The sequence below is a fragment of the Pelophylax lessonae genome (genome assembly GCF_965119305.1).
Source record: "Pelophylax lessonae genome assembly, chromosome: 13".
Taxonomy (NCBI): domain Eukaryota; kingdom Metazoa; phylum Chordata; class Amphibia; order Anura; family Ranidae; genus Pelophylax; species Pelophylax lessonae.
The window spans coordinates 105,125,160-105,145,269 of record NC_138780.1 but is presented as its reverse complement, the minus strand read 5'-3'; the positions used below and the strand labels follow the sequence as shown (position 1 = coordinate 105,145,269).

The following is a 20,110-nucleotide window of genomic DNA, read 5'->3' as shown; positions in this document are numbered from 1 at the left end:
ATAAGGGATAAAAATAGAAAAAAGATAAACATGTTAACTAAAGAGATCTGTATTTTAACATTTAATAATTTACTTTTAGCTGTCAAAATAATAGTATTTATTCTCACTGAGTGCCATAACTTGTGTTTTAACCACTTCAATACCGGGCACTTTCACCTCCTCTCTGCCTAGGCCAATTTTCAGCTTTCAGCATTGTCACATTTTGAATGACAATTGCACAGTCATGCAACAGTGTACCCATATGAGATTTCTATCATTTGTTTTGACACAGATAGATAGAGCTTTCTTTTGGTGGTACTTAGGCCCCTTTCACACTATTGCAACGCAATTTTGCCGCGATTTCGAGGCGCGATTTTTGCCGCGATTTTGAAAGCATGGGCAAGGCTATATGCCTCAAAATGCATTAAAATCGTGGCAAAGTAGTGCAGGAACTACTTTGAAGTCGGTGCGACTTCAAAACGCACTGATATGAATGGGGCTCATTGAAAATAATGGAAAACGACTTGTCATGCGATTTTGCGGTCCAAAATCGCGGGACAAGTCGCACTAGTGTGAATGGGGCCTTAATGGGTTTATTTTTTTTTTCCTTTAATAAACGAAAATAAACCAAATATTTGGAGGATTTTTTTTTTCTTTGTTCCTTTTTAACATTTTGCAAATAAATATTCTTTCTTCGTAAATTTAGGGCAAAATGTATACTGCTACATTTCTTTGTTGAAAATAACCCAAATCAGTGTATAATATTTACTTAGTCTGTAGGACAATTGGAGTTCTCAAACTATGGTACATACTGTAATCTAAAAATGAATCAATCCCATTTCTTGAGACCAGAGCAGTACAAATATTGCCAAATGACCACTTGAATGGCTTTTTAGGAAAGTAGACGGTCCAAGGTATTTAGTAAGAGGTATGGCAATTTTTTTTTTTTCTCTTTTTTGTGAAGTTGTCTTTTTTTGTCACAGTTTTTTGGAAAATGAAGAAACATAAAATTGTTTTTCACATTTTGTTTTATTTTTTACATACCATCACCAGTGCAGTACAGCGTCGTCATATGACTGGTGTGGCAGTGATCATGGACACTGACTGGTGATAGCATTGAAAAATCTTTTTTTTTTTTTTTTTTTTTTCAATTTTTTTTTTTTAAATAGTTTTTTTATTACATTTTATACCCCTGATGTTCTGAAAGCCAGTGCCAACTTGTTTGCGTTTTAACACGGTTTCCAGTCTCTTATTTTTCCCTCCACTGATGTCACCAGGAAATTCTACACATGCATTGACCAAAAGCATCCATTGTTGCTGCTATTTCTTCCTATATATATTTAGAGCTGCTATACAACTTATGCAGTGCCTCCACCACAGTAGAAATGCTTCAGTTTCTAAGAAAAAGAGGTGGCGCTTTCACAGAATTTCCAAACCCCTGTTAAGTTAGTAATCCCATGGGGTTTCAGGAAGCAGACAAACTTGTGAGAGTGGGCTCCTGTACCAGGATTCCATGAGAACGTCTTTCCAGCATAGGCACTCTACACATCATGGCACATTCAGGTTGCTGTGAATGTGTACTAAAATACGCATATGCTCGTGACATCATTGGGAAGAATAATATTTTGGTGGATGTGACTACCATGCTTTCAGATGAGGACAAGTTTCATTGTTGACTTTTATTTCTGCTTTAACAAATGGCATAGCGCAGCAGACAGTGTTTGTAAACTTTTATTTGAGCATATAAAAGATATATATAACAATTCCATTACCGTATTTGACAGCAATGAGGCTTTTAGCAGTGCCATGCTTCTGTCTCCCTTTTATTTGGCCTCAATGGGATACTGGTGTTTACTTCTAAAGCTAATGGTAAGGTTTGTGTAACAAATCTTTATATGTAATTAAATTTTCCAGGCAGTATCTGGTGCGCTATTCCATTTGTGTTCAATTTGTTATTGCCCAGATTACTATACAACTTGGATAAACCTTCAATCAGAAAGATAGATTGCATTTGCTTCCTTACTGTTGTGTCTGTTTATCTCCATGCAAGATAATGCTACACTTTTTCTAATTATATTAAAGAGAAAGTAAACTCTTCAAACCTGTTTTCTTTTTTTTTTTTTTAACCTGCAAAGTAAATGCTTAATGTGCTAGTATGCACCGCATACTAGCACATTATGTGACACTTACCTGCAACGAAGTTGTCCCTGCTGCCGGGCGCATCCATCTTCAACCGTCTTCTTCTGGGTCTGCGGACTCCGGCTGTATTACTACAACAGGGTTCATACGGTCCTGGAAAACCTGGAAAAGTTTTGGAATTTGGAGATGACACTTTCCAGGCCTGGAAAGGTCATGGAAACTTAGGATTCCACTAAGGTTTTGGAAAAGTCATGGAAATATATACTGGGGAGGAGCGGGGAGCGGCGGGGGGAGCAGATGCTTAAAGTATAATTTATTATTTTATTCAGTAATGTTTAATAAATTGCCAGTGCCACATACTATTTGCCTTCCGGGTCCGTGGTATGCCCGTGCGCTGTCACTGGCCAGCAGCAGCCGAGGAAATGATCGTGAACTAATCACTGGCAGCGGGGAGGGCCGGCCGCGGTTTGCCTGGATGTGACTGGCCAGCAGCAGCAAACCAATCACAGGCAGCGGAAGCGACACTGGATGGCGGGCCGGCCCTCCCCGCTGCCAGTGATTGGTTCACGATCATCTCCTTGGCTGCTGCTGGCCAGTGACAGCGCACGGGCATACCGCGGACCCGGAAGGACACCTACTGTACCAGTCATATGCGGGGAATGTAAAAAAATAAATGTCAATAAATTATTAAGCATCCAATCCTGAGTCGCCTTTCTGTGAACTCTTTTCTGCCTTTTTGTGGGACTGTTAGCTTCGGCCTAAGAGTAGTAAGCGCCGCATTTTGTGCATTTAACTGTGCCATCCATATCACAGTGTCCAGCTGCACCTTCATGACTGCCTGAACTGCTTTATTCCGGCAAGCAGGAGCACCCATTACTGTTCTTTCTCCAAGAGTAAGTGCCGCATTTGTGCATTATCAGATCTGTGCCATCCATACCAGTCCGCCTGCACCTCATGACTGTGGCTTGGGCCTAAAAGATTACTGTGCTGCATTTTGTGCATCTGGCTTTCAGAAATGAAAAATTAAATGGTGTTGATTGTTTTTTGGCAATGTTTAAGTTAACTTGTTAACCCACTTGCCTTCTGTGCACTTAAACCTCCTTCCCATCCGGACCAATTTTTAGCTTTCAGCACTCTCACACTTTGAATGACTTGGTCATGCAACACTGAACCCATATGAATTTTTCGTCCTTTTTTCACACAAATAGAGCTTTCTTTTGGTGGTATTTAATCATCTCTGGGTTTTTTATTTTTTACAAAAAAAAAAGTTTTTCTTATTTTCTGTGAGTAAATTTTGAAAATAAATAAATTTTTCTCCTTCACTGATGTGCGCTGATGAGGTGGCACTGATAGGCTGCACTGATGGGCACTGATGAGGAGGTACTAATATGCTGCACTGATAGGCGGCACTGAGAGGTGGCACTTCTGGGCACTGAGAGGTGGCACTGCTGGACACTGGCAGGTGGCACTGATGAGCAGCACCATCACTGCCCACACTCAGTGCCCATAGTGCTGCCAGTCAGTGCTTATCAGTGCCTAGATGAGCAGGCACTGATTGTGGGCACTGATGGCGGACACTGTGGACACTGATTGTGGGCAGTTAGTGTGTTTAATGTACCTTGTGTAATCAGTGCACTGATGATCAGTGCCCTGATTACATTCCTCTGTGTCCCCTTACTGCTGATTGGCTCTCCTCCTTCCTCACACTGCAGTCTGTGTGAGGAAGGAGCGCTGGCGATGAGAGATGATCTCATGTTTACATTTGAGATCATCTCTCATTGCATGGGCCGATCACGTGGTAAATGGCCGCTGTGATTGGCCATTTACCACGATCTGTGATTGGCTGTGTCCAAGGGACACGGCCGACACAGATTTTCCCCGATGCGCGCTTGCGGGAGCGCGTGGGGAGCCTGTCTCTGGGATGCCGTTTAAAGACGGCCTCCTGGAAATGTGAGTCCGCGCTGCAGCGGTACTTCGGCTATAGCGCGGATGGGAAGAAGTTAAAGACTGTTATCGGGTCAATTTATGGCACTTTAAGTTCAGAACAGTGTTGCTGGACACTTTTTTATTTATTTTTTAGTTGCTTCTCCTTGATTTATGTTATATCTCCTGTGGATTACGTTAATCCATTTCTAAGCGGTTCTCAGGGTTTATGTTATGAAACGTTGTTACTGTGCAAGCGTTATTTAAATAAATATTTCATATTCCACTGTACACTACAAAGCTTGTAATTTAGATTAGTAAAAATATGCTGGGTGTGACATAGATTTTCTTCTTATTTAACACGTATACATAGACATTTCATGAAACATTAGGTCATGAATATTTACGTGAAGTCATGGAAAACTCATGGAAAACTCATGGAATTTCATTGGTGAAAATGTGTATGAACCCTGCTACTACGACTAACATTAGCGGGGGAATATTCGCCTCTCCCACTTGGGAGAGAGGAGAGCCGGAGAGCCGGCCAGTCACATGAGCGCCAAACAACGCTAATAAATCTGGTATAGAACAGCTTTTTTTTAAATAAAGCACTCATACAGGACACTTAGTAATATGAAAGCCAGGGGATTGCATGATTTTTACTAACTGGGTGTAAACCACTTTATTGTGGTTGTAAACCCTCTCGTATACCCAGTGAAGTGACTGGCCTCAGGTTACATAGTAGGTGAGGTTGAATAAAGACAATAGTCCATCCAGTTCAATCTGTGTAGGTGTGTAGCCGTAATCATCTCTCATACCCCTGAATGTTCTTCTCCTTGAGATGTATGTCTAAGAGTCTTTTGAAAGCCACCATACTTCCTGCAGAAACCACCTCTTGTGGTAGAGAATTCCACAATCTTGTAGCCCTAACAGTAAAGAACCCCCCACGTTTCCTGAGGTTAAAGTGCTTCTCCTCTAATCGCATTGTATGCCCTCGAGTCCTCATGCAATCCTTTCGACTGAATAGCTTTTTTTCTATGCTAAGATCCCCATTGAGATATTTATAAATTGCTATCATGTCCCCCCTCAGGCGTCTCTTCTCCAGGGAAAATAATCAAGCGATTGCAGACACTCTTCATAATTAAGGTCCTCCAATCCCCTAATTAGTTTAGTTGCCCTTCTCTGGACTCTCTCCAGCTCCAATACATCCCTCCTGAGGACTGGCGACCAGAACTGGACAGAATACTCCAGATGCTGTCGGACCAGAGTTTTATAAAGTGGAAGGATTATAGTCTTATCTCTGGAATACATCCCTTTCTTTATGCATGCTAATATTCTGCTGGCTTTGGCAGTTGCCGCTTGACATTGCATGCTATTGCCTAGTCTATCCTCTACCAAGCCTCCCAGATCTTTCTCCATTTTTGATTACCCTCCCTAAAGTGTATTGGGCTTTTATGTGTTTAGTCCCCAAGTGCAAAACCTTACACTTCTCCACATTAAACCTCATTTGCCATGTCGTTGCCCACTCTGTTATTTTGTCCAGGTCATTCTGTAGGATATCTGCTTCATGCTGTGCAGTTATTGCCCTGCCCAATTTTGTGTCATCTGCAAAAACTGATATCGAACTACTGATCCCGTCCTCAATTCTGTTTATGAATAAATTGAACAAGGTTGGTCCCAGGACTGAGCCTTGGGGGACCCCGCTTACTACCTCAAACCAGTCTGAGTATGCGCTGTTTATTACCTGAGTATGCGCTGTGATACACAAGAGATTAAAAAAATTATCATACATAACTTGTACATGTTTATCTACAGTCTTTTCTTCTCTACAGCCATTCAAAGTCCAGAATTTATAAACCTGTTTAGGAGTTCAGAAAAAAAGGGGGCAGGAAGCTCAAATTACTCTCTGCAGAGCTCAGTGAGGGGAGCTCTGAGAGCTGATTGGAGGGAAGACACACACCCCTCCACAAAATACACAGGAACAGAGTGAAGTCTGAGCCTCCCCTGTCACCATTTTTCTCTTGGTGTCGGGTGAACTTGTCAGAAGGGATTTATGCAGATAGCAAATGAAGGAAACAGCAGACAGCAATAACAGTTAATGATCTTGATCGAGACAAGTACACACTGTAGAGGGATATGCTTTGTTCATATTTCATTTCTGAAATTTACAGCCACTTTAGACCTGCTCTCACCTTAGTCTTTCCTCTACACTGAAGCTGGCGCTGGAAGCCTATTAAGTTACCGGACGCGAGTGTCCTCAACATAGGCGAATATAGACATCTTTCCTTTACATGATGGTTAGAATAGGCTTAGAATGGGGGTGGGAGAAGGTTAAACTGGGGTTTCACCCAAAAGTGCAACTTCTGCTCATCTGCTTTCTCCCCCCCATCCAGTGCCACATTTGGCACCTTTCAGGGGGCAGGGGGAACGGGTACCTGTTTTTGACTGGTACACCTCCCCACTTCTGGGAGACAGCACCGCAGCACCATCCACTGGAAGTTCTGTCGTCCTTCTTCCCCCGCCGCCGAGCCTGTGAGAATGCGCAGTGCGCTTCGCGCATGCACAGTAGGAAGCTGGCTGTGAAGCCGAAAGGCTCATTGCCGGTTTCCCTTAGAAAGAATGACAGCAGCAGCAGCACCCAGCAACCGGCAGCCGATAAGAAAATCGGCTGTGGTGATGACATTGCGGGCTCCCTGGACAGGTAAGTGTCTATATGTTAAGTCAGCAGCTACAGTATTTGTAATTGCTATGGTGCTGCACATGTTGTGCCAACAGCCATTTGATGGCTTGACAGTTCAATTCCGAATACAGACAACTGTGACCATTATCTTTCATGGCATGCCCTGAATGTAACTGTTTTAGGAAACCGTTAAATCGGTGGGTTTAGGTCCACTTTAATGTTTGCGCATAGGTGTGTTTAAAGTAAACGTTTATCCAGTCACTGAAGCCTCATTTCATGTGATTACATGAGCCTGCATTTGACTTCTTTTACATTTTATACCCTTGTTGGTTCTTATTAGTGGTCTTTATTGTTCTAAAAATGTATTTTCCAGGCTGTATTGGAGACAATCCGAAAACTGATGAATACAGATTGTGTAGTACCCGACTGGTTGCATGACATTATCTTAGGCTATGGAGATCCAGGAAGTGCGCATTATACAAAGATGCCCAATCAGATTCCAGCACTGGATTTTAATGACACTTTTTTGAGTCTGGACCATCTGAAGGCTTGTTTCCCTGGGTACCAAGTGAAGGTGACTGTGGAAGATCCATCTTTGCACAAGGCCCCATTCAGGTACCTTAGAGCTCTAAGCAAACTGAGTGTTTTTTAATACATTTTGGCAATCAGTCAGATTTAAACTTTATTTTACCATATAACAGTTCCCAGTGCAAGTTTAAAACTGAATGGTTGCTATTTTTCTGTGACTGTTTTTAGTTTTTTTTATTTTTAGTTTGATTTAATCTATTATTGCCTTCATTTGAAATCTGGCTTTTTTTTTTACTAGGATTACGTTTCCTGTATATGGTGGAAAAGGAAAGAAGAGAAAAGATAGCAGTGATGAGGAAACTGCACAAGAAGAGCCACCCACATTAATTGTGGAACCTCATGTCATCCCTAACCGGGGTCCATACCCCTACAACCAACCTAAACGGTATTCATTCAACTGACAAAATATAAAATACAGTAGTTATTGCAGCACTTACAGGAAAAAAAAAAGAAGAAACTTGGATGAAATTCAGCCATCCTTAGCAGTGGCTTGCTTTATGAGAACCACAATTCCAGTATAGGTGGAGTTCTCTGACTAGTCTAGAGAGTAAAAACACCAGCTTATAGAGCGAGCTCAGGCCAAATCTTTTGTCATTTCTTATTTCGTCCATTATTATTTTTGTAAAGAAGAGAAATCTGTACTGTACTACAGACAAATTAGTTCCTATGATTTGCTTTTCTAATTGTTGAACACTTGGCTAACCTAGTTTGGGAATACACACATTTTAAAACACATTTAACTGTGCAAAGTGTCCTCTACTAATATTGCTTTGAATATATTTTATCCCTAAAAAGCCTATGATACAATCAAACAAAATGACACAATCCAACAAAACTATAACCTGTATTGTTTCTAGGAATACCATCCAGTTTACTGCAACACAAACAGAAGCTATTCGTGCAGGAATGCAACCTGGCCTGACCATGGTAAGAAGAATCACGTCATAACTAATGAGATTCAGTTTATGAACTTACCAATGTAAAAATATACAAAGGTGCACTTACAGTGCTGTATGTGTTTTCTGCAAAATTATCAAATGTAAGCATCGATTTAAGACATCGGTAGCCCTAGAGAAACAACGATATGGACTGGAATGTTGAGGGCACTTCCACTGATAAAGATGAAATATTTGTACATTACCTTGTAAACTCTATAGGCTTTTTCTAAAACTTTTAGACCATTGGACTCACCATGCAGTGACGGAGAGCTTGACACTTGAGCCTGCAGTGTTTTACCATGCCCACCACAGAGGCATTCATACGCTATATATGTAAATTCAGACACCTTTTGCACAGTGATGGATAGGAAAGTGGCAGACTCTCAAGTTGGGTTTTATAACTAGAAGAGATAAGGTATATATTGGTGGGTGATTTACAGTAAATAGTCACTACAAAAGTATAATATTCACAGTAAATGTACCTCTGTGTGGCCCTACTGTAATTCATGTTGCCATCTAAACTTGGAACACTCATACACTTATATTTATATAACAGTGAATACATTGAGTGTTTGCCTGTAGAAACCCCCATGGTCCTTAACCACTTACCGCAAAGTGACGTAGGGGTACATCGGCTGACTTTGCGGTGTTATACCGGGGTGATGCCTCTAGCTAGAGGCACCATCCCGGTACCGTGGTTTAGAGCCGGCGGTCGGCTTTCCGTCGGTAAGGACCGATGCGGCTCGGGAGCTGTCACGTCACGTCCGGGTTACTCTGCTGCAAAAGGCGGCAGATTTAAAAAACGACTGTATTCAAAAATGCCGTTTTCGGCATTTTGAATACATGGAAGTGTAGTGGAGGGGTTTAGGGTCTTTTAGACCCTCGATCCCTCCATAAAGAGTACCTGTCACTGCATATTGGTGTCACAAGGGATGTTTACATTGCTTGTAACAGCAATAAAAGTGATCAGATTTTTTTTTTTTTTTTTTTTTTAAACCTGTGATAAAGTAAAAAAAAAAATAAATAAATAAATTCGAAAAAAAAAAAAGAACATTTTTAGCTGCCCCCGTCACTGTTAGCTCGCGCACGAAAGAAAACGTATACGGAAGTCAAGCCGCGAATGAAATCGCTGTTCAGACCACACGTGAGGTATCGCCGCGATCGCCAGAGTGTGAGCAATAGTTTAAAAAAAAGAGCTACACTCTAACTCTAAACTGGTAACCGTTAAAAAAATTTAAAGCGTCCCCTATTGAGATTTCTATTGACCGTAGTTTGTCGCCATTCCACGGGTGTGCGCAATTTTAAACCGTAACATGTTGGGTATCTTTTTACTCGCGTGACATCTTTCACAATATACAAAAAAATGGGCTAACTTTACTGTTCAGTTTTTTTTTTAAATGCAGTGAAATGTGATTTTTTTTTTTTAAAGACCGCTGTGCAAATACCGCGTGACAAAAAATATTGCAATGACCGCCATTTTATTCTCCAGAGTCTTTGCTAAAAAATATATATAATGTTTGGGGGTTCTAAGTAGTTTTCTAGGAAAAAATACTGATTTTAACTTGTAAACAAAAAGTGTCCGAAATAGGCCTGGGGCTTAAGTGGTTAAGGATATATCGTCATTAAGAAACACTTATAAGATGTATACAATAAGCACTTGTTAATGCTACCCTTGCTATAGCAAATCATTGTGCCTTATGTCAATAATAGTCCTGTAGTTGTCATCAAACTCTGGCACTTCTAGACAGCCTGCACAGCTCGCCTACTCCCTCCTACTTTCTGGCCTTTCAGGGTATCTGGCTGCTGCCTCTGAAGTTTCCAGCACTCTGTAAGTGATCTTTAGAGCACAGTTTGAGTTTTCTCTGCCTTCGCTGAGCATCTACACTCACTGCTATCGATAATACATTCTGCCCCATACAACTATTAGAGCTGGTAGCTTCACAAGCAGCAACCAGTCACCTTTGTGATGTCAGGGCCAGTACAGTGCCTGCAACAAAAAGCCTTAGAGGCCGCCAAAAGTAAACTTCAGGGCCATTACTGACAAAAGAATAATGACTTGCTACATCAATGGTAACATTGGTAAGTGCCAATTTCATGTGCGTAAGCAGGCTGATAAGTGTGATTTTAAGATTGTGTTTATTTAAGGCGTCATGCACACTGGACATTTTTACAGTTGCTGTTTTTGTTGTCCATGCACACATAGGCTGTTATCAGCGTTATTTGGCACGGGCGTTTTCTGGCTGGAAAAACCCCCAGAACCAGTGGGTTTTAAGGCCTCATACACACTGGACATTAGGGCTGAACGATAGTCGATGTGATATCGACTATCGTTCTGCAAGCACGGGCGATATTCATATCGCCGAAGCCACGATATTCAGGCATTAGGCAGGACGGGGAGAAGTCGGGACTCGGGGGGAGGAGGAGGACTCACAGTGATTGCATCCGTCCCACACTTCCCTCCCAGCTCTGCCTCTAGTATCCAGCCGACCATTACTCCGCCCTGCTCCGCCCATTGTCTCTCCTGGCTGCATCGGGGGCGGGATCAGGCTGTAATGTTTTTCAATGGAGAGACAATGGGCGGAGTAATGGTCGGCTGTTGACTAAGAGGGAGAGCTGGGAGGGCTGGAGTACAGGGCGGATTGCATGGCGGCGGAGAGGCTACAGTGTTTGCAGCAGGAGAGGGGGGAGAGACGTCTGGGGCATGGCGGAGGAGCACCGCGGGACAAAGGCTGCTACCGACAACCCGCTTCCTCTACACTCTGGCTCCGACACAAGGCTCGGGCGGGAGAAGTTCTATGAGTGTGGTGGATCCCCTGGCAGAAAGCTGAGCTCTGCTAACTGATCCCTCCTCCGGAGACTGTCTGGGAGAAATATCGCGATATATATCGTTAAAAACGAAATATCGCAATATACTTTTCTCTATCGCTCATTGACAGACGTAGTCTTCTTGATTCTCAAGAGCTGGGTTATGTTGTCTCCGCAGGAGTAGGACTAGGCAGAAAGACAAAACGTTCTGGCTCCACCTTAGGGGCAGTCCCTGAGGGTATATCCTCCCTCTCTCTGCTACAGGGAATCAGTTTTTTTCTGTCTAGTCAGGAGTAAGGACCTAAGTTCCTTGCTGGGATCTTTTGGTCCTGGCAAGATTTTTTTCTTTAGAAAAAACATTTTTTAGGTAGTTTTTCTCCAGTGTTTTTTTCCTGTGAGATCTTCAAGCAAAAATGCCGGACTGGGCGACACTAGTGGTCACCCCAGCCGGCCTACGAGCGCGCGCAGACCATTGCATTGCGCTTGGTCGGCCGCGACACATTCAAGTAAGTATGCGGGGCCGGGCGACGGGCTGGATGTTGAGATCCAGTGGTCACCCCGGTTTCTGCCTACGAGCGCGTGCAGACCAGAGCTCCGCGCTGGGTCGGCCGCGACGGAGTCCCAGTGGAGGGACTGACCTTGCGAGTTAAAAGTCTCGCTTGGACGCCAGGAACCAGAGAGTCGAGGCGTCCGGAGTGGTCCACAACCCCCCACCCCGGTGGAGAGGGTATTGTGAAGAGAGGGTGCCTGTCGGTTTGGTATGGTGAGTAAACGTTCCCTTTTTTCTTTCCTCGTTATGAGGCAGTATGAATTATGGGCCTCTCCATACATGGTCAGTATATATCTGACACTAAAAAGTCCCCCTTGTAAATACAGTATGTGTTTGTGGGAAGTGGACTTGGTTTGAGAGCTAACACTCTACCCAGCAGACTGTAACATTACAGCAGACATAGGAGGTATAATCCTACCTTATTTGTAGTGTATCTCCTGTAAGATCCATATATCGCCACTTAGCAGAGATGCAGGTGGATGTGCTGGGAAAACGATTTCGGCGGTCCGCCGCCATTTTGCCGTAGACCTAGTGCATGTATGTCCTCAGGTCACGCCGGCCGCCATGTTTTTGGAGTCTTATGTCTCTTGTATGGGGGCGGCCATGTTTCATGAGCCCAGCTACCTCGTGGAGAGCTGGGAACGCCGGAAGGCGTACACAGGGGGCGGAGCCACGTCCTTCTACCCGGGGAAAAAGCAACAGCTCCTTCCAGTCTGTAAAAGACAGACGCTGACTGCAGTTGGTTGGAAACTTCACTGCATCGGTTGGTGAGCCTTGGGGGTCTCTTCCAGAGATGTATAGTAACGAAGTAGAACTACTTAAGTACTGTACTTAAGTACCGAAATGCGGTATCTGTACTTTCCTAGAGTAGAATTTTTTTCTCCTACTTCTACTTTTACTTCACTACATTTTTTCGATGATTTCGATACTTCTACTCAAGTATTTTTTTTTTGTGCTGCATAGTTACTCGTTACTTTTAAAAAAATTACCACTGCCAGAACAGTAGATGGTAGGTTGCATAAAGCTCAAAAAAATGTGTATAATGTCATTTGTAAATCAGCGCATACGAAAATAAAGGCTGTGTATAATAAAAGCTGCTATACCAAATCTTTCCAATAAAAAGAAAATATGAAACAAACAAATAAATGGTGCTACAGCACTTAAAGTGCATCAAGAAACTACTAACAAACACAGGTTAATCATTTAAATAAATCATTTGAAATAATAAAAACAATATGATGTTCAAACTTTTGACTTATTTCTTTAATAACTACATAACACAGTACTTGTACTTCTACTTTCAGTACTTGAGTAGAAATTTTTTTTCAAAACTACTGGTACTTTTTACTTTTAGTACTTAAGTAGCAAATTTTTTGAAAAAACTACTTGCAATACTTAAGTAAAAAAAATGTTGAATACTTTAGTACTTCTACTTAAGTAACTTTTTCTGCGAGCACTTCCACTTCTACTCAAGTAATTTTTTGATCGAGCACTTGTACTTTTACTCAAGTAGAAATTTCGAGTACTTTATACAAGTCTGGTCTCTTCCTCTCTCTGTGGGGATCGATAAGCAGGTACTCTGAGGGGCGCTATTGCGCTAGGGGGAGACACATAAAAAAAAAAAAAAAAAAAAAAAGTTTTTTTGTTTTTTCTGGCAAAGGTGTCCTGAATTAACATGGACCCTGCCACTCATGTATCTCCTCCGGATCCCCTCGAGGGGTCTGCAGGATCCTCCAGCACCCCACTGACGATTGAATCATTGTCAGCTATTATGGAAACTTTTGTGTCCCGGGTGGAAGTGGCTTGTCAGGGACAGGGCGCAAGAAAGCGACCCCCGCCTAACCCCTTATTATCTGAAACCTCGGATTCAGACTCTGAGCCTATTTCTGCAGTTGCAGGTACTTCATCTGGGATTGGTGTCTCGGGTACTGTCTCTTCAGACAGTGAGGAGGATGTTTCGGCATCAGCCATAGCCAGAGAGGAAGCGTTGCTAGACGCACTCATTGTATCTGTTCAAGAAACCTTAAGATTACAGGGTATTCCGTCGGAAATAGCTGAAACTGAAATCCCTTTTGGGACTAAAAAACGCATCAAAGTGGCGAAGGTTTTTCCATTGCCCAAATGTTTTGGCAATCCAATCGAAGAAGAATGGCGTCTGCCAAAACGCACTTTTACTATTTCTAAACGCATTAACAGGCGTTATCCGTTTGAGGAAACCCTCATTAAGAAATGGACAGAACCACCTGTGGTGGATTCACCAATTGCTAGATTGAATAAAGCCACGGTTATTCCTCTAGAAGACGCTCCGTCTTTTAAAGATCCAGTGGATCGCAAGATAGAAGCTATGTCTCGCACCATGTTTTCCTTGATTGGATCAGCTTTCAGACCTATAATAGCTATTGGTCTGGTTTCGCAGGCTGTAACTGAATGGACCAAGTGGTTACGCCGGGACTTAGAAGAGGTCCCTCAGGCGGTATCAGATTTGTTGGAACAAATGATACAGGGGTTACAGTTTGTGTGTGATGCGGCGTTAGACGCCACTCCATTATTGGCGCGAGCATCAGTCTCAGCAGTGGTTCTCAGGCGTACACTGTGGCTAAAAGGTTGGTTAGCCGACCAAGGTTCCAAAAAAGCATTGGCTAATATCCCCTTTTTAGGAGAGCGTCTATTTGGAGCCAACTTAGATGAGATCATTAAGGATCTCACAGGTGGAAAGAGCACCTTTTTACCGCAAAATTTTAAAAGTAAAGGAACTCGTCAAAGACGAGGGCCTTCTTTTTCTGCTCACAAGAGGTTTTTTCGTCCCGCGGGTGAAAAAATTAAGTCCTCCAAAGCTCCTTCAGGAGGCGTCAGGGGTCGTTGGTCGGGCAAGCAAAAGCCCGCCCCCTCCAGACCTGAAGATAAATCGTCCAAAGCCTGAAGGTGCGCCCCCACCCATAACTGGGGTGGGGGGACGTCTTCGCCGGTTCCCGGATCCATGGCTTTCCAGAATCCCGGACAAGTGGGTTTGCGAAGTCATAAGGTCAGGGTACAAGATCGAGTTTCGATCTCTCCCACCGGCGCGATTCTTCCCTTCCAATATTCGACTATCCCCGGATCGTTTACAAGATCTGCGGAGAGCAGTCACGGATTTACTACAACAAGGAGTGGTAGTCCACGTTCCTTGGACAGAACGGTTTCAAGGGTTTTATTCAAACCTATTTACAATACCCAGGAAAGAGGGCAAAGTGCGTCCAATTCTGGACTTAAGGGCACTCAATTCTTTTGTCAACATAAGAAGATTCAGAATGGAGTCCATTCGCACAGTAGCAGCCTTCCTGCATCCAGGGGATGTCCTAGCGTCCATAGACATCAAGGATGCATATCTTCACATTCCCATTTTCGCAGGACATCAGCGGTTTCTACGCTTTTCCGTAGAAGAGAACCACTATCAGTTTGTGGCATTACCTTTCGGTCTCGCCACGGCTCCTCGGGTTTTCACGAAGGTGTTGGCCCCAATGTTGGCACTACTGCGCCAAAGAGGCATATCGATTCTTGGTTACCTAGACGATCTTCTGCTTCATGCAGAGTCTCCTCAGACCTTGCTACAAAACATAGAAATTACTATGATTTCTTTACAGGAATTCGGGTGGCTGGTGAACCAGCAAAAGTCATTTCTGGTTCCCACCCAGAGGCTCGAATATCTGGGTCTAATTCTAGACACAGTCAGGACAAGAGTTTTCCTTCCGGTAGGGAAACTCCGAAAGATTCAATCAGCAGTCCAGTTGTTACTATCCAACAGCTGGTCTTCCCTTCGGACTTGCATGAGGGTTCTGGGGTTGATGGTGGCTTCCTTCGAAGCAGTCCCATTTGCCCAGTCCCATACCCGAATTCTTCAGCAAGAGATTCTTCTCAGATGGAATCGGAATCCGGAATCCCTGGACAATCAGATCCGATTGAGCAAACAGACCAGAGAGTCTCTGGTCTGGTGGCTTCGGTCTCCGATGCTCAGCCAGGGAAAGTCATTTCTGCCAATATATTGGACGATAGTGACCACGGATGCCAGCCTATCCGGATGGGGAGGAATTCTCGGTCAGTTATCTGTCCAGGGACTTTGGTCCCCGGAAGAATCCAGGTTGCCGATAAATGTATTGGAACTGAGAGCGATCAGACTTTGTCTGATTCACTGGACCGAGCAGCTCCAGGGCAGCCCGGTTCGGATCCAGTCGGACAATGCCACGGCCGTGGCTTATGTCAATCACCAGGGGGGCACCAAGAGTGTCCGAGCGGCCAAAGAAGTGGCTTGCATTCTTCGCTGGGCGGAACGATTTGTTCCAGCGATCTCTGCGGTGTTCATTCCGGGGGTGGAGAATTGGCAGGCAGATTATCTCAGCCGTCAGACTCTGGATCAGGGGGAATGGTCCCTCCATCCAGACGTTTTCCACCAGTTGTGCCTACGGTGGGGCACCCCGGATGTGGATCTGTTGGCATCACGATTCAACAGGAAAGTTCAGAGATTCGTGGCTCGCTCCCGCGATCCTCTAGCAGAGACCGCAGACGCACTGATCGCCCCGTGGGGGCAATACCAGCTAATGTATGCATTCCCTCCTCTCGCGTTACTGCCAAGACTTCTTCGCAGAGGAGGAAGGAATTCCAGTAATTCTGGTAGCTCCGGACTGGCCTCGTCGAGCTTGGTACGCCGACGTGGTCAGACTGGTGGCGGACGTCCCGTGGAGACTTCCTCTCAGGGAGGACCTACTGTCTCAGGGACCGATCTTCCATCCTGCTTTACGATCGCTGGCTTTAACGGCCTGGCTATTGAGACCCAGGTGCTGAAGGACAAAGGTTTGTCAGCTTCAGTTATTCCTACTCTAGTTGAAGCAAGGAAAGCGACTTCCTGAAAGATTTATCATCGTACATGGAAGTCCTACATTGCATGGTGTGAACCTCTGGGGTTCCGTCCACGGTCTTATTCGATTAGTCGAATATTAGCCTTTCTGCAACAAGGGGTTGAGCAGAAACTGGCCTTGAGTACTATCAAGGGTCAGGTCTCAGCATTAGCTATCTTCTTTCAGAAGCCTTTGGCTACTCATTCCTTGGTGCGGAATTTCATCCAGGGGGTGCGACATCTGGCTCCGCCAGTGCGCGCGCCGTTACCACCCTGGGATCTTAATTTAGTGTTGTCGGTTCTTCAGAAACCTCCCTTTGAAGATATTAGGGAGATTCCTCTACCCACGTTGTCCCAGAAGGTGGCCTTCTTGGTGGCTATTACTTCTGCACGCAGGGTGTCAGAACTGGCCGCATTATCTTGTCGTTCACCATATCTGGTGGTTCATAGAGATAAGGTGGTTCTTCGTCCGAATCCATCCTTCCTACCAAAAGTGGTTTCAGAATTTCATCTGAATGAAGAAATTGTATTACCTTCCCTGTGTCCTAAGCCCAGTCATCCTCGGGAGTTTGCTTTACACTCCTTGGATGTGGTCCGGGCGATCAGGGTATACTTGAAAACGACAGACTCGTTTCGCAAGACGGATTCACTTTTTGTGATCCCGGATGGACCCAAAAAGGGGTTGCCTGCATCTGCCGCGACCATTTCCAGATGGATCAGACAGACGGTGGTACAGGCTTATTCTATTAATGGTCGGGAGCCCCCGTTCCCTGTTAAGGCGCACTCCACTCGGGCGCTTAGTGCGTCATGGGCCTTTCGCCATCAGGCGTCAGTGGTCCAGGTGTGCAAGGCGGCTACCTGGTCGTCGGTGCATACCTTTACAAAACATTATAAAGTTGATGTAATGGCATCATCTGATGCCGTGTTTGGCCGCAAGGTTTTGCAGGCCGCCATTTGAGGAGACCAGTGGTCTGCCTCGAGGGTTTTTTTCCGTTGGAAATTTTTCTTTTTAGTCTCATTCTTTGTTTATAATGAGCCTTTAAAACTTCTAGTTTGGCACCGGTTGGGCCTTCTAGATTGGATTTGATTTTTGTCAATCCCACCCCTCATTTGTGGCACTGCTTCTGGATGTCCCAGCTCTTGAGAATCAAGAAGACTACGTCTGTCAATGAGCGATAGAGAAAAATGGATTTTTGTAAGATCTTACCGTAAAATCCTTTTCTCTTAAGCTCATTGACAGACGTAGTACCCGCCCCTCTATCATTGAGTTGGGTTGGGTTAAATTCTCTGTTACTGCTTTAGAACAGAACTGATTCCCTGTAGCAGAGAGAGGGAGGATATACCCTCAGGGACTGCCCCTAAGGTGGAGCCAGAACGTTTTGTCTTTCTGCCTATTCCTACTTCTGCGGAGACAACATAACCCAGCTCTTGAGAATCAAGAAGACTACGTCTGTCAATGAGCTTAAGAGAAAAGGATTTTACGGTAAGATCTTACAAAAATCCATTTTTTTCCCCAATATTGTGCAGCCCTACTGGACATTATAAAAAAGGCAGTAGTGTTAGCTGTAGAAATCTGTAGCTGTAGAATGAGTTTTGCAGTAGCGTTTTTTAACTGTAGCTTTTTTTAGCAAAACTATACTCCCACCAAAGCTTGTGGCTCCAAAACACGGATAAACTCTGATAAACACTGAATAGCCACGTCTTTCAGCGTTTTTTTTAGCTTTTATCAGAGTGAGAGTGTTTTTACAACTGAAAAACTCCTCCTAAAACTCACAAATTCAGTTTGTATTTTTTGCTGCCAGAAAACACCCCTGCCAAAAACTGCTGATAACAGCCTGTGTGTGCATGGACACAAATGATGACATGCTTGGGAGTTTACCAGCTGCAGAAAAAAACATCTGACGCCAAAAATAGCAGCTGTAAAATCGTCCAGTGTGTATGAGGCCTAAAAGTAAAGCACCACACAAGAAGTCCAGATATGATTGAGGCAGGGAAGACCCCTAGTGTGAACTTGTGCCTTCGTTTTTAATGTTAGAAATGGTCTATGGTTGCCAGGGCCTATCATTTTGTGTTAGAGAAATCACAAATATCACCAAGCAAAAAGAAGACTGCCTGCAAAGTATACAATCCAGAGCGGTCCACCTTATGATGGACACATGTACACACTTTTTCTAGAAGCTTTAGGCAAAGAAGAGTTCAGAATGTGGAAGAATCTCCTTTATGATAATTTTCTACAATGAACAATTCATGAACCAACAGAACTGCTATGTGTGTGTATACATTTTATAGAAACGTTGAAAAGGGCGATGAGTACGGGATTGGACTAATGCACAATCTGCTGTGATGATCACTTTCACTTTCTCTACAGTTAGAATCCTGAGACAATGTTACGCTATTTCTATTTACATCTGTACATCGTTATTGTCTGAAGGCAGTGAATGGTGTTCAGTAGCTGTATGGGATTCTGCTGTGCTCTGTTCTGTTTCATACGGGGCTATTACCTCTTGCTGCTGAGTCTGTTTCTTTTCACTATGACTTGTAAACACAGGTGCATGAGCAACATCCACATCTCTGCTTCCTGCCACAGCAGATTCAAGTGTTTGACAGCATGCAGTTCCATATCTTTCCAGTAGAGGGAGATATGGTATAGCAGCTTTACAACATGCTGTAAGCCATATTCTGTGCTGGCTGTGCATAAATCTGACAACTTTCATACAATAGATGCGTTGTGAGACAGAAAAGTAACACATGCAATCCCAGAGAATTAATATTGCACAAACACAGGAAATGTGTATAGAGAATATGTAACTTATGTTTGGAAATAGTACACCGTGGTTGCGAGCCATCAAGCACATTAAAGATCAACCCACATTTGAAAACCATAGTCATTATATTATGGATTGTAATATTTGCTTTAAGCATGTTAGGGGTTTGTGTCGGGACAGTCTGATAATTAGCAGATCGATTTTACAATGCATTAAAGGAAAGTGTAACTATTACTCTGATCAGTCAAGCCAAGTGGCCGCTCAGTGTCATCTTCTAATCCAAAAAAAAAAAAGGTGATAAAGATGCGCTGATTAGAATGGTGGATGACTGCACTAAAAAAATCCTGAATAATGGTATATGAAATGGTGAAAAAGTATTTATAGTGCACTATCCTAAATTGTATGTGAATGAAATGGATGTGTTTAAACTGTGAATCCATACAATAACACATTACATATAAACTTGATACTTACAAACACAAATCCAATAAACATTTAGACACCGATCTCCAACTGAGAGTATACAAAGAAACAATGGTACAATGTGTTGAAAAAAGGAAAAAGTCCAGTCCCGTGTTGTAGAAAGATTTCACTGCCAGTGAAAAAGAGTGATTCTATCAGGTGAATTACTTCAGGTGATCCCGAATCCACCCAGAGTGACGCTCCCAGTTGACGCCTGCCAGAAGGGGAAACGCGTTGGAAGGAGTAGCAAGCGCTTGTCACTCTGCACAACATTTATGGAGTCTAACAGTTTGTCTTACTCTGCTGCCAGTTTGGAAAAGTGAGCGGAAGGAGTCTAACATCTTGTATCGAAAAATCTGGTCATTTAATGCCGATTATCGGCGGCCATCATTTCACTTTTAGTCTGGGTGGATT

The 20,110-nt window shown here is 43.6% G+C and overlaps 1 protein-coding gene across 1 annotated transcript in view; it reads left to right on the top strand.

The window, feature by feature from the left end:
* The window catches only part of AQR (aquarius intron-binding spliceosomal factor), a 213,882-nt gene that overhangs the window by 115,568 nt on the left and 78,204 nt on the right, over nt 1-20,110 (top strand). The window contains exons 20-22 of the mRNA XM_082242923.1: nt 7,095-7,336; nt 7,548-7,694; nt 8,167-8,236. Of these exons, the coding sequence (XP_082099049.1) occupies nt 7,095-7,336; nt 7,548-7,694; nt 8,167-8,236 (459 nt within the window). The remainder of the gene's footprint in view (nt 1-7,094; nt 7,337-7,547; nt 7,695-8,166; nt 8,237-20,110) is intronic.